At 31.3% G+C, this 14,337-nt stretch overlaps 1 protein-coding gene across 2 annotated transcripts in view; it reads right to left on the reverse strand.

The window, feature by feature from the left end:
* Window positions 1–1,608: 1,608 nt before the first annotated feature.
* The window catches only part of LOC127841534 (uncharacterized), a 48,293-nt gene continuing 35,564 nt past the window's right edge, over window positions 1,609–14,337 (reverse strand). The window contains exons 11-14 of one of the 2 annotated variants that reach the window (XM_052370415.1): window positions 13,361–13,451; window positions 4,759–4,891; window positions 4,315–4,341; window positions 1,609–3,162 (exon numbers count right to left, since the gene is read on the reverse strand). In XM_052370415.1, coding sequence (XP_052226375.1) covers window positions 1,866–3,162; window positions 4,315–4,341; window positions 4,759–4,891; window positions 13,361–13,451 — 1,548 coding nt within the window. In that variant the 3' untranslated portion in view covers window positions 1,609–1,865. The remainder of the gene's footprint in view (window positions 3,163–4,314; window positions 4,342–4,758; window positions 4,892–13,360; window positions 13,452–14,337) is intronic. The other variant, XM_052370424.1, reaches the window with a different exon arrangement.

A 14,337-nucleotide genomic window follows, 5' to 3' on the forward strand; every position in this document is an offset into this window, starting at 1 on the left:
AATTTCTTCCTTTCTACACTGATTCACTTCTAATTGATACTGAACTTCTATAATGACAATACGGTCAATCTCAATTATGCATGGCCCCATTACCAACCCTGGGGTGCCCCTGGGTCAAACATGCGGCGTGGGGATACGCGTCGGCCTCTGCCGTGCCATTTCTAGTTTTATATTAATTTTCAACATAAAAAAATGCTAAATAATAATTTACAACAGGCTTCTAGTCTTGTTTATCATGTATTTTCAAGATTTGCTTACATATTTAGCTTCATTTTCAGGTAGATAAATTTGGAAATGTAAATATTATACTTTGTGTTTAGAGGTTGTATATGACAAAAAAAGTAAAATATATTAGTATTCTGGAATCAGAGTTGTATGGTTACCTTAGGTCTTAAGTAACACCATAATGTTAAATATTGAAAAGTAAAACCCAATATTATTATAGACACCAGTTGTTGGAAATGTATATGTGTACATTCAGCAATTTAAATTGCATGATGTTGATATGGTACTCAAATAAAAATATACTTAGATACAGATGTACTTCCTTGTTGCTATAAGACACTTCCACAAATACCTAGTGATCGATCACTGATGAGTTTGTATTCATGTAGTTCTGATATTTTATTGTTTGTATTTATGCTTGTTAATTTCAAATAAATGGTCCTGTGGTCCGGGCTGCAAGCTGTCAGATTGTTTGTACTTACCTGAAAGGGGTACTATGTTACATACACAAGTACCAACTTTTTTTTTTTCTGTGTGTGTGTGTGTTTAGTCTGAAAATTATACAAAGTAAAAGGGTTAAAGGCATTGTTCACTGATTTTTGCCTCTTTTAAAGCTGGTCATGAAATCTTTTAAATGGATGAATGTTAACACCGAATGAACCAGTTCCAGTATAATAACAAGATTAACAAGATGTGTTTGTGAAACACTATGCCCCTCCATATATTTGACCTTTGACATTGAAGGATGACCTTGACCTTTCAACACTCAAAATGTGCAGCACCATGATATACACATGCATGACAAATATGAAGTTGCTATCTTCAATATTGCTACAGTTATGGCAAATGTTAAAGTTTGACGCAACAAACAAACCAAGAAACATACATGGTAAAAACAAAGTATAGACTGGGGGACATACAAATTTACACAGACAAAAAGAAAAGACAAGTTTATTAAACTAGGACTCGAACCAATAAAATTTGGATTAAAAGGCTTCACCCTTACCACCACTTTCCAGACATACTATGTTATGCTTTATTCCTTATATAAGCAATCACTTGTTATAAAACAATAAAATGAAAACTACAGAAACACTGAACAGAATTCATTTGTTTAGTATTTGTTATAATGATGTTATAATGATTAATAAATGAATGTCTATTTTTGGCATGTGATGTGCCTCAGTTATTTGTGACATTTACCTCCCTGATGTACAGGGTTAATTTTATTTCTTGAAGCTGTGACAAAAACTATAATTTCAACAATCTTTGAACTATTCTGTTTCACATTAATTCGTAATTCAGTTTGCAAAAACATACCTTATAGACTAATATTTCATTTCATTATTTAATATCTAAAAAGAAATAAATAGCACAAACAACAGTAGTATATAGCCCTTTATTCATGAACTATTACAAAAATCATGGTATGCCAAGTGAGACACTGCAACTATAGTCTGCATTACATGAGAAGTTATTTAGTAAAATAAATATCACAGCTCCATGACCTCATATTTTTTATAGTTCTGTTCAAGCAAACAATTTATAAATTTCGGTAGATTTATTAGATGTCAGTTACAAAAGTAACATAATACTAGTACTTCTGCAATAATATTAAAAGTATTTTTACAAGACAATCCTTATGAAGATTTTAACATCAGTTTTTTCATGAATGGCGTCATGTCATCTCCTAAGCGTTTAACAAGCCCAGCGTATTTTCCTTGTGAAGATTTTGGTGTTCTGTTTGACTGGGTTTGTTTTGAATGTTGAAATGGACAGCTGTGTGAAGGCTTCAGATGGGACCGGTCCTTCAATTCTGAAGACTGAGAGGTAGATTCATTGGCAGTATGTCTGCGGTTTAGGGTTGTTGGAGTCTTTGAATACAAATTCGGATTATGGAAAAAATGTTTCTTCATGTTTCTGAGTTCCTTGATCCTTTTTTTTTCTTCAATCTCTAAAAGAATGTTTAAGTTTCCATTTCCATTAACATCCTCAGGGTATTGCTTGGCTCTGCTTTTCTTATTTGGACTAGTAGCTCCATTTTCATTTATTCTTAAATTCTTACCACTTGGGGACCTCTGTGATTCCTCAATCTTTTCATTGTCCCTTGATTTTTCACCCTCTGTATGTATTTGTTTCTCATCTGTCCCACTTGTTCTATTGTTAGTGATGTCTCCATTCTCTTCCACCAGAGCCTCCCAGAAGCGAGCCTCTGAGATATTTTCTAGCAAGGAAATATGCCCTATGCTGCCCACTTTTACAGTTCTTGCCTTACTGTGATCCATGTATGGGATTGGTGCTATGTCTTCGACCATGCTTCTGTCACCAGGGGCTGATATTGACCTGGGCTTGTCATCTACTGCATGGAATCCTTGTATAGTGTCTGGATTACTTAACATCTTTTCATGTCTATGAACATATGCTGATGTTGCTCTTGGTTTTTTGTCTCTTAAATCATTAGCACTTTCATTAATTAACAACAGAAGTTTTAGTTTTTCACTTACTGAAGAATCGATGGTTTCACATGACTCAGTCATTGTTTGAATACCTGAATCAGGACTTACTTCACCCTTTTCTGTCATATGTTTTTCTTTTGTACTTTCATTCTCCTCAACTTCACATTCTTCTTGATTTTCTTTAGGCATTATTACTTCAGTTACCTCCCCTATCGTTACATGTTCAGAATGACTTCCCTTGGATATACTAGACTGGTAGTCTTTCATAGAAACAACTGCCGGTGCAGTGACTGGTCGCCTGTCTACTTCCCGTCCTTTAGTTTTTCTATATAAAATGTTACCATGTACATTTCGTATTTGAGCATTGGACATTTTGGTCATTTTCTTTAAAAGCTGCCCTTTTGGAGAATCAGCTAAAAATGGAGACAGTAAAATGTAGTGTGACCCCTTCTTAGAACGAATGTCATACCAGCCTCTGAACCTGCAAGCAAAAAAATAAGAATAATAACACCATAGATTGTTGAAATAGTTCTAAATAGGGAGTAATTAAGAACTTGAGATTATGTTCAATTATGTTCCAAGCTTATATTTATTCAGTCAATAAAAATCAATGTCCTTATTTTGTGTATGAGTATTCAGGTTTACATGTACTGAAAAAGAATACATGTTTAACACAGACACATGCCCGCAAGACAGCCCATTTCTAAGACAAGGTCAGTGTCAAAGTACACATTGGTTTGTATGGATGGAAAAAATGGTCATAAGAAACAACTGTTTCCATTCTGGGAAAATGGGGCTTAATGCTGGGGCTTAAAGTGGTGTCCCACATTAGCATATGCAGTCTGCACAGGCTTATCAGGGACAACACTTTGCGCTTACACTGGATATTCTTGTAGAAGAAATGTCCTTTAAAAGAAAAATTCCATGAAAAGTGAAAGTGTGATCACTAATAAGCCTGCGGGGACTGTACAGGTTAATCTAGGTACAGACTTTATGCATGAGCATTAAGCCTAGTTTTCCCAAAACAAGTCTCAAATGTGTACTTTTATGAGGAAATTCAATCAGGTACAGAGAGAAACGGAAATGACACAAACCAATGTCAGATAGAAGAAATATCCTACTAACAGTAGTATTAAAGTAGAAGATGTATTAAAATCACGATACAAACACGTCAAATATTAAAACAAGATTAAAACAAGAATTGACACCATTAAGACAGAAGGCAATCAAATGTGAACATTCAAATTTGTATAAAGATTATGATTTATCATTTAGCACATATGAACAAGAAATATATACACAATGTGAGCCGCTGCAGACCATCAACATCATGCAAGTTGAACAGGTGTGACAATATAAAAGCAGTTTGCCAAGGTATTTGATAGACAATGTGCAAACTATTCTGTTTAAATAACAAAGTCTATGTACAAATACATTGAAATCATCTGGGTATATTAACTAATCTAACAAAGAAACTCTTGCAGAGAAAAACAATATGAAAATTACTGTCCTGTTTTAAATGAAATAAACTGGTAAAATTTAAACAAATAGACTATTTAAATCATAAAGCAAGAAATGGAATTCTGATCAACCATGAGTTCAAACCAACAGTGCAACTCTTTAAAATACTTACAAACTCTGTAGCCTTAGCTGACTTTCTCTATTAGTAATGTCAGAGTGTTAGACAGTTGTATAGTATATTTCAATACAAATTACAAACCAGCTCACTTGCAAGTATACCTAACTGAATAAATTGCTATAAGTAAGCTGGGAAATGCATTAATTTTAAAATCATTATCATTTGATTATTTTACAAACGCATAGAATATCATAATTATGATGCTTCCTTTTTCTCATCGTTGTTCTTATTTACATTTTTATGAGGTATTTTATTAATAAAAACCTACGGGTTAATATTTCTTTAGTTATGTAAATAAAAACTCTGAACAAAAACATACAAATAGTTTTGATTAAAAAAATGCTTTCAATGTTTTTCTCAATATGTATACAGGTTATTAAAATAAAACAATTACTTTTTTTTAAATATTACTTAAAATATATCAAGATGTATAATCACCTGGCATCACATTTCTTGGCATGAGATGGAGGTATTCTGGGTACAGGGTATGCAAGGTCATTCGCATTGTCCCGTGGATCCTTGCGATGACGTCGGTGATACTGGGTAGCTGGGGTATTGCGCCAGGCATGGACTGAAATATCACACCTGATAGAGTTATACATGTATACAGGGGGTAGACTGTACATTCATGTGAAATAACATGTATAATATATGTTAATGTAGGTGATAATTTAGTTTATGTATTTCTTATGACCTTGCGGTGAAGGAATGTAGTACATATTACTTCTTATATAGGTTATTACAAAAAATAGAATGTAAAAACATGTGAAATATCAAACTTGATATGTGTAACTACAGTAGATAGAATGCAAGTACATGTAAAATATCAAGCCTAATAAAGGTTACTACAGTAGAAAGGATATAGGTACATGTGAAATATCAAATCTGATATGTGTTACTACAGAAGATAGAATGTAAGTACCTGTGAAATATCACTCCTAATAAAGGTTGCTACAGTAGATAAAATGTAGGTACATGGGCAATATCACACCAAATAAAGGCTACTACAGTAGATAGAATTTAAGTTCATGTGAAATATCACACCTTACAAAGGAAGGTATAAATGGAAAAATTCCCTGTCTCCTTATGGCAATGTTTGTCAGCAAACCAGAACCTGTTTTGTTGCAGATTTGCCTGTGCAGTCCGCAACATATAATCAGGGATTACACTCTTTGACTAGATTGAATTTTGCTTAGTTAAGACATCCTTAAAACAAAAAATACTATAAAAATTGGACTGCACAGGCTAATCTCCAACAACATCTTATGCACATACATTCAACACTATTTTTCCAGAACAGGCTCGAATAATTATACAATAATAAAGAAACTAAAGGTAATGCAATATTTTCTGCCACAGCATTGAGAAAAAAATTGTCAGGGTGAGCAAGAAATAGTGCAATTTAATTATAATAAATTACTATTTAATTATTAATTTATTATTAGATATTAATTAATTATCAAGCAAAACTTGTTCCTGAAGAAAATGTGTGGCTTTCAGTGTAAGATAGGGTGTTCAATACAAGTGTGGTAAGATGACATAGATATTGTAAGTAGTGACTGTACCATTGGTGGAAATATATCAATAATTGGCACCACTCATGAAATGAAAATACCATCATACACAAATATCAACAATATCCTCTCCAAACATATCAGTGTTGAGTACACAGGCCTGAGAAAGTGCTCAGCTGTGCAAAGAAAACATTATCCAAATATCTAACCTATAATATATTATTCCAGTTTTAAAGATTGGAACTTATTTCATTGAATTATTTGTGTAAAAGTAAACACTTTCACAAAAATTAACGTTTGTATCATAAACAGGAAACTACAAAACACATATTATCATATATCTTAAGTACTGGCTGTTAATAGAATATATATTAAATTATAAACGATAAATTAAATAACATACATGTTTGTAAAAACATATTGGATTATTTACTTCATTAATGCCATTACGTGTCAGAATTATTTTGGGATAGATGTCAAAACAAATTTTTTGATTTTTTAAGATACCTCAACTTTAATAAAAAGTAAACGTATACACAAGCTACGCTAAAAAAAAGTACAAGTACTATTTAAAGCTGTACTGACAGTTTTTAAACGCACGGTACATCAACCACAAATTATATACTCGTTCTAATATCTAGAGTAATAACCCTTTCACAGCTAACGGTTAAAACAAGTGGTAGGCAGGGAATATGCATTTTTTTTATGTGAGGTTGATTGCTAACGGTTGATAATATAATGGGTTATTTGTATTGATCCGTTGGGTGAATGCATCGTACGTCTGCTTATGAAAACACTTTGACAGCTGTTATGTTTTGCTTTTGTGTTGTTGAAATAGTCATATTTAAGTTGTGCAAACAATTTCTGTATTTTTATACTCTTCTTTATTGTGCGACTTTTTAGAAAATACAATATATTTGTATTGAAGTTTTTTGTGTTTTTTTATAATTACCATTTATTATTATTGGGTGTACTAGGTTGCCACAATGTACTGGATTTTCCTTTTATAAATGAAATAAAATTATTAACACATGCGTATGGTACAAGTGTCAGTACAAACCATGTTAACATATAAATAACGAAAACATTATAAATTAAATAATAAATATATTATAAATTATAAATAAATTAAATATTAAATAAATTATATGTGTACTACATAAAGTTCGAACAATCGTTACATGAACAAATGTATTTAATTGGTATTTAATTGTTACTAATAAATACCTTAATTGTATCTTAAGCGAATGCACTACTCAGGCTTTATGAATACATGAGAACTGTATATATGCACACATAGTTGTTGTTACGCCTTGTACGTGTTCTTACTTTAACTGCCGTGATTGTATACATGTGTACTGAATATATGTACACATTGTTGCTGTTACACCTTGTACGTGTTCTTACTTTAATGCTGTTACACCTTGTACGTGTTCTTACTTTAATGCTGCGATTGTATACATGAGTACTGTATATGTGCACACATTGTTGTTGTTACGCCTTGTACGTATTAGTACTTTGTAAGAACACATTTTTTTTGCGTTTGAAGATAATGTTTTATGTAGGTCTACAGTAGTCACGTCAATTTTAATAGTATACTGTGTAATGCAATGCTATTAGATATATATAAGTTTTTCATGAGCTGACAATATGCTTTTGTTTGTTTTCATGCTATAATAAACACAGTCATACACAATTAAGAGCACACACACGCGCGCAGACACATACACACTGTACACTGCTATTTTTGTTAAATACATACACACATCCACTGAAAATATTTTTGTTACATACATAGACACTTCATTAAAAAAAAAGCCATTACGGCTGTCTAAACTTTCGATTTTCGTGTTTTAGACTGCCATAGAGTGGCGTCTCTTAATACATACTAAACAGTTTAAAATTATATTCTAGTTTTGCTTGGTAAACCGTAGCGGCAATTTAGCGTGCACTAGGTTGCCACAATGTACGGGAACTTTTTATGAATGAAATAAAATTATGAACACATGCATACACACACGAACTTATGTAGGTCTACAGTAGTCACGTCAAATTTAATAGTATACTGTGTAATGCAATGCTATTAGATATATAAGTTTTTCATGAGCTGACAATATGCTATTGGTCGTTTCATGCTATAATAAACACAGTCATACACAATTAAGAGCACACACACGCGCGCAGACACATACACGCTATACACTGCTATTTTTGTTAAATACATACACACATCCACTGAAAATATTATTGTTACATACATAGACACTTCATTAAAAAAAGGCCATTACGGCTGTCTAAACTTTCGATTTTCATGTTTTAGACTGCCATAGAGTGGCGTCTCTTAATACATACTAAACAGTTTAAAATTATATTATAGTTTTGCTTGGTAAACCGTAGCGGCAATTTAGCGTGCACTAGGTTGCCACAATGTACGGGAACTTTTTATGAGGAAAAGTTTTAGACTGCCATAGAGTGGCGTCTCTTAATACATACTAAACAGTTTAAAATTATATTATAGTTTTGCTTGGTAAACCGTAGCGGCAATTTAGCGTGCACTAGGTTGCCACAATGTACGGGAACTTTTTATGAATGAAATAAAATTATGAACACATGCTACACACACGAACATAATAAATACACTATGATTAATTCAATTACTAAAACTCCACATATGACTAAAAGGAAATAATTAAGTATTTTGTTTCTTTCAGTTGTTTGCATTAAATATTATCTTGAAATAGTGATTTATGATTATATTTACTGACTTGTATATGCTATTTTTATTTTTATTCAGTTCATTTTAGATGTCGAAAGGATACCCTAAAATGTTCACTTTAGTGAATATAGTCGTTTATTATTTTTCTCTTACTCTTGTGATTATTTTTTTTATTTCTTCATTTCTATGGAATATTCATCTTTTTGTTTCCATAATTTGTGTTTTCTTTTTTTCGCTGTTTGTATGTTTGGATATCTTATCTCTTATAATAGAAAGCAACTGGACTTTAAAAAAAAATAAAGATCAACCGGACAAGCACACACACATTATCATTTACAACACCCTTCACCATTTTAAATGATTAAATTATGTACTTTAAATGTAAAAGGGCTAAACAATAAAGATAAACGCATAAAAATCTTCAAATGGTTAGACGAAAAAAAATATAGTATATGCCTAATACAGGAAAGTCACTTGACACATACTTTAGCACAAACCTTAAAAGATGAAAGGGACGGAGAAATCTATCTCAGTGGACAAAATACTAATAAACAAGGCATTGCCTTTCTGATAAAAAGTAACATAGGGATCACAGTTGATAACCTAAACGAAATAATAATTGGCAGACTAGCAAGTATAGATATTAAAATACATGAAACACAACTAACATTAATCAACGTTTACGGTCCTAACATAGATGACTCCACATTTTACGAAACATTACAATCCATTATAATTAATAACCAAGATAAAAATATTATAATCGGTGGTGATTTCAATACTGTCCTGAACCCAGTATTAGATAAAAAGAATGGAAACCTTTATACTCATCCTAAAAATAGAAATATTTTAAATAACATAATTGAAAACTACAATATGATAGATATCTGGCGTACAGTACACCCAAACGAAAGCAAATTCACCTGGCACTCAAACACAAAACCAACAATATTTTGTAGACTAGACTATTTTTTAATATCTGAATCTCTTTGCAACATTATTGACACATGTAACATAAAACCAGGATTTATGACTGATCACTCTCTAGTTGAACTTAAACTGCATAATATACAACCTGAAAGAGGCCCAGGATACTTTAAAATTAACAACAGCATCTTATTGGATACACAATATCAAACACAAATAAAACAGGAAATATTAAATACAGTTCAAAATAATAAAGATGCAAACCCAAACACCTTATGGGAAGTAATTAAAGGAAATATACGTAACACAACAATTAGATACACATCATTTAAACAAAAAGAAACACACAAACTTGAAACTGAAACCATCAAAACCATTGAAACACTTGAAAAACAATTGCATCAAACAAACACAAATGATACCACCGACATTGAAAATGAAATAACATTTAAAAAACAAATATTAGATGGAATCTATCATACACGTCTCAATGGAATAATACTAAGAACGCGTGCACAGCATGTTGAACACAATGAAAAAAAATACAAAATACTTCGCAAACATTGAAAAACGTAGAAGTGAACAAAAAACTATACACAAATTAGTAGTCAATGGCAAAGATATAACAAACATGACTCAAATACTAGAAGAACAACGTTTATTTTTCGAAACCCTCTATAAACGCAAACATGTTGAAAATAACACCCTTTTTAAAAATACACATCATGCTTTAAACGAAGAGGAAAAACAACTGTGCAACGGATTGCTTAATGAATATGAATGTGGATTAGCCCTAAAAGATATGCAAAATAACAAAAGCCCAGGATCTGATGGCATCACAATCGAATTTTATAAAATATTCTGGAATGATATAAAAACACATCTAATTAATTCACTAAACTATTCATTTAACAACGAAAACTTAACTACGCTACAAAAACAAGGTATTATATCACTTATTCCAAAACCTGGAAAAAACTTAGAATCCTTATCAAACTGGCGCCCGATTAGTTTACTAAACAATGATTATAAAATTGCAACAAAAAGTATAGCAAACAGAATAAAAAAAGTATTACCAGCAAGCATTTCAAGATCTCAATCTGGTTTCATAAAGGGACGTTACATTGGTGAAAACGTTCGTCTTATCCAAGAATGCATAAACTATTTCAACAATTCAAATAATCCTGGTCTAATATTCTTTGCAGACTTCGAAAAGGCATTCGATTCGCTTGATCATTCATTTATGTTCTCTTGCTTAGAAAATATGAACTTTGGTGAAAGTCTCATTCAATGGGTCAAACTATTCTATACCGATATTAACAGTTTAATCATTAACAATGGCTTCTTTTCAAACAGTTTTAACATCGAACGAGGGGTTCGACAAGGATGTCCACTCTCATCATCGCTATTTATTATCTGCATCGAGTATCTATCACATCACATCCAATCAAATAAACACATAAAAGGCATATCACTAGAACCTGACGAAGAAATCAAACAGTCCCTATTTGCTGTCGATGCAACTTATTTTTTAAACGACAATTACGATTCTTTCCATAACCTAATAGAATCGCTAACCCTTTACGGAATGACATCGGGTCTGAAACTAAACAAAAGTAAATGTACTGTGCAACGAGCAGGTAAATTAAAACAAAGTAATGTCCTATATAAAAAAGAAATGAAATTTAATTGGACATCCGATGAAGCCACAACGTTAGGAATTACTTTCACAAATAATGAAAAAGATACAGTTCTTAAAAACATACTACCTAAATTACAGAATTTTAAAAACTGCTTAAAATCATGGCATCACCGTAAACTTACACTTATCGGAAAAAACACAGTATTGAAAACGTTTGCACTTCCTAAATTAATTTATGTATTAACAGTCCTCCCAAATCCACCAAATGATATTATTAACGATATAAAATCAGCAATATTTAATTTCATATGGGACGGTAAGCCTGATAAAATAAAACGAACTCAGTTAATTCAATCTGTAGAAAATGGAGGTATCCAATTAACGAACATTGACTCATTCTTGAATGCAATCAAATGCAGCTGGGTTAAAAGATACCTAGACAATGCCAATACAAGTAAATGGAAATTATTCTATCAGAAAATCCTAAAAAAATATGGTGACTCCTTACTCTTTGAATGTAACATCAGCAAATCTATCTTACATGAAATTGCAAACGAAAACATATTTCTGTCTGATGTTCTATCAGCATGGTGTGATGTCACGCATAACCTAGAAACCCAAACAAGCAGTAAAACTATTCTATGGAACAATAAAGACATAACTTCAAACAATAAGACGTTTTTCTATAAAGATTGGTTTGAACGAAGCATTAAATATGTCGACCAATTATATGACTACAGAATTAAGGATTTCTACTCTTTTAATGATATATGCTACATATACGGAATACCTTCAAATAATTTTCTGAAGTACTACACATTTATCAAAAGCATACCCATACATATTAAATCTGAAATCAATACAAATAATACACCATGTACTCAAACAACATTCGTAGAAAATATACTTGGAAGAAAAAACAAAACAAATAAAATATTTTACACACTACAAATTAAAAACCCTACAGAAAACTCAAAAACCCAAAATAAATGGCAAGTCCTTTTCGGAGTACATGAACTTAATTGGAAACACATATTTACCATGCCATATAAAGCAACTATTGAAAGCACTCTGAGAAATTTTCAATATAAATACATACATAGAATTATAGCTACAAATAAATACCTCTTTAAATGCAAATTATCTAACTCAAATCTGTGTGACTTCTGCAGTGAAAACATCGAAACTATAGAACACCTGTTTTGGGAGTGCAAACACATCCAGCCTATTTGGAATCATTTAACATCTTTTCTTGAACAACAGCAACTAAACGTTAAATTATCTTTCTTAAATGTAAGTTTCGGAATTTACTCATTGAAATCAAAAGATTGTAATAATATTGTGAATTGTATTCTTATAATGATGAATTTGTTCATCTTTAACATGAAGTTCAAAAAACAAGTACCAAATTTTAATTGTTTTATCCATAGTCTTAAACTTAAAATCCAGATTGAGAAAGAAATAGCCCTCAGTAATGACACATTACAAAACTTTGAACAACAATGGAATCGGATTAAATTCTCATGATGCTTGTCCACTTATATACATTTCACTCTAATGTAAGTTATCTTTCTAAAATATTTTTGTATGTTTTTTTTTCAATCTTATAAGACCATTTTGAATATACAACGAAACACACAAGTCCAGTATGCTTTCTTACGACTTTATACAACTCATCATTTTTCATAACAATTCTTCTATTATTTTTTTCTTTTCTCTTTAAAAAAAAATACATATTAGCATATCTTGTATAACATGTCTGAACTTTATTGCTTTGTACAATCACTATGTTGTATATATTCATGTATACATTGTATGTATTATATTGAATTAAAAAAAAAATGAATAAAAAAAAAAAAAAAAAAAAAAAGAATATATATTGTAATGTACAATAAAAATAAATACACTGATTTCAAAATTACATGAGAACATGTTACTTACATATAAACCTTCAAGTCTAGAGTAATATTATCTGCAATAGTCATAGTAATTATAAATGATTTTTGTTAAGATTGAAAGATAAGGAAGCGCCAGACCCTTGAAAAATATTGAGTCAATATTTTGGTACCAGTACTTGGTATCTTTATAGACGATTTTCTGTCCCTGAGTAAGGATCTAACGTGATGATGGGGCCTAAATAGGCCTTCATCAGACAATGATAATGCAACCTTATCAGGTGAAGTTTCCATTAAACAATATGGCAAGAAACCATTTTGAGGATTTTGAAACCGAAAATCTTACATTTCCTTTCTACCTCCATATCCCTCTTCTCCTTGTATTTTGGAATGAATGACTCCATGTCAGAATCACGCGTGATCTCGTGTCGACCAACCTGTACAAATTGGTAAAGGCAAATTGTACGGTAATAAAATTAATAGTTCACACACTGTCTCTTAGCAACAAGTCGTTCAACCAAAATCATTCAACAAATAAACACAATTTAACATGCACTAAATGAATAGAAATTAATTGTTTCTCAGTCTGATTTCAACTGATTATATACGACAATGCATGACGACAGACTGACAAATTTATCTTATCTATAACCTATAAACAAGTTTTAATATCTTACCCTGTTCATGAGAAATTGAAAATATAAAAGTGTTGCAATAGAAGTGCTTTAGACTGTACAGTAAAACTTACTTATCTTATTATTGTCTTTCAAATGATAAATTGCAAAATCTCTACAATAGCCACAACACTACAAATACCCATTTGACACTACAAATATCCAGTTGACACTACAAATATCCAGTTGACACTACAAATATCCAGTTGACACACTACAAATATCAAGTTGACACTACAAATATCCAGTTGACACTCTAATCTGGTGTGGGAATAGTAATTTTTCAGCTATTTTATTAGTAAATGCATTATTATCCCAAATATATATTCAATACTATATAACAGAAATTCAGTGTTTTCACACTGACTCTCAAATACAAACTGAAGTCAAAACAGCAAAAACTTATGACAATTTCACATTATATGGTTGTAGATACTCTGGTTTCATATTACACCATAATCCTGTCATGCAAGGTTACAGTGTGCCTTAAGTTAAGGAACTCAATGATCTGTTTTGAATTGAACGTCATTAAATCATTTGAAATGACATTGAGATTTGATTAAAGAAATTAAAGTCAACTGTGTCCTTGTACATGTATATGTTTTGACAACTAAGTAGATAAGACCATATTTCCTATACAAGTATTATA

Source organism: Dreissena polymorpha, chromosome 1, assembly GCF_020536995.1.
Source record: "Dreissena polymorpha isolate Duluth1 chromosome 1, UMN_Dpol_1.0, whole genome shotgun sequence".
In the NCBI taxonomy this organism is placed as follows: Eukaryota; Metazoa; Mollusca; class Bivalvia; order Myida; family Dreissenidae; genus Dreissena; species Dreissena polymorpha.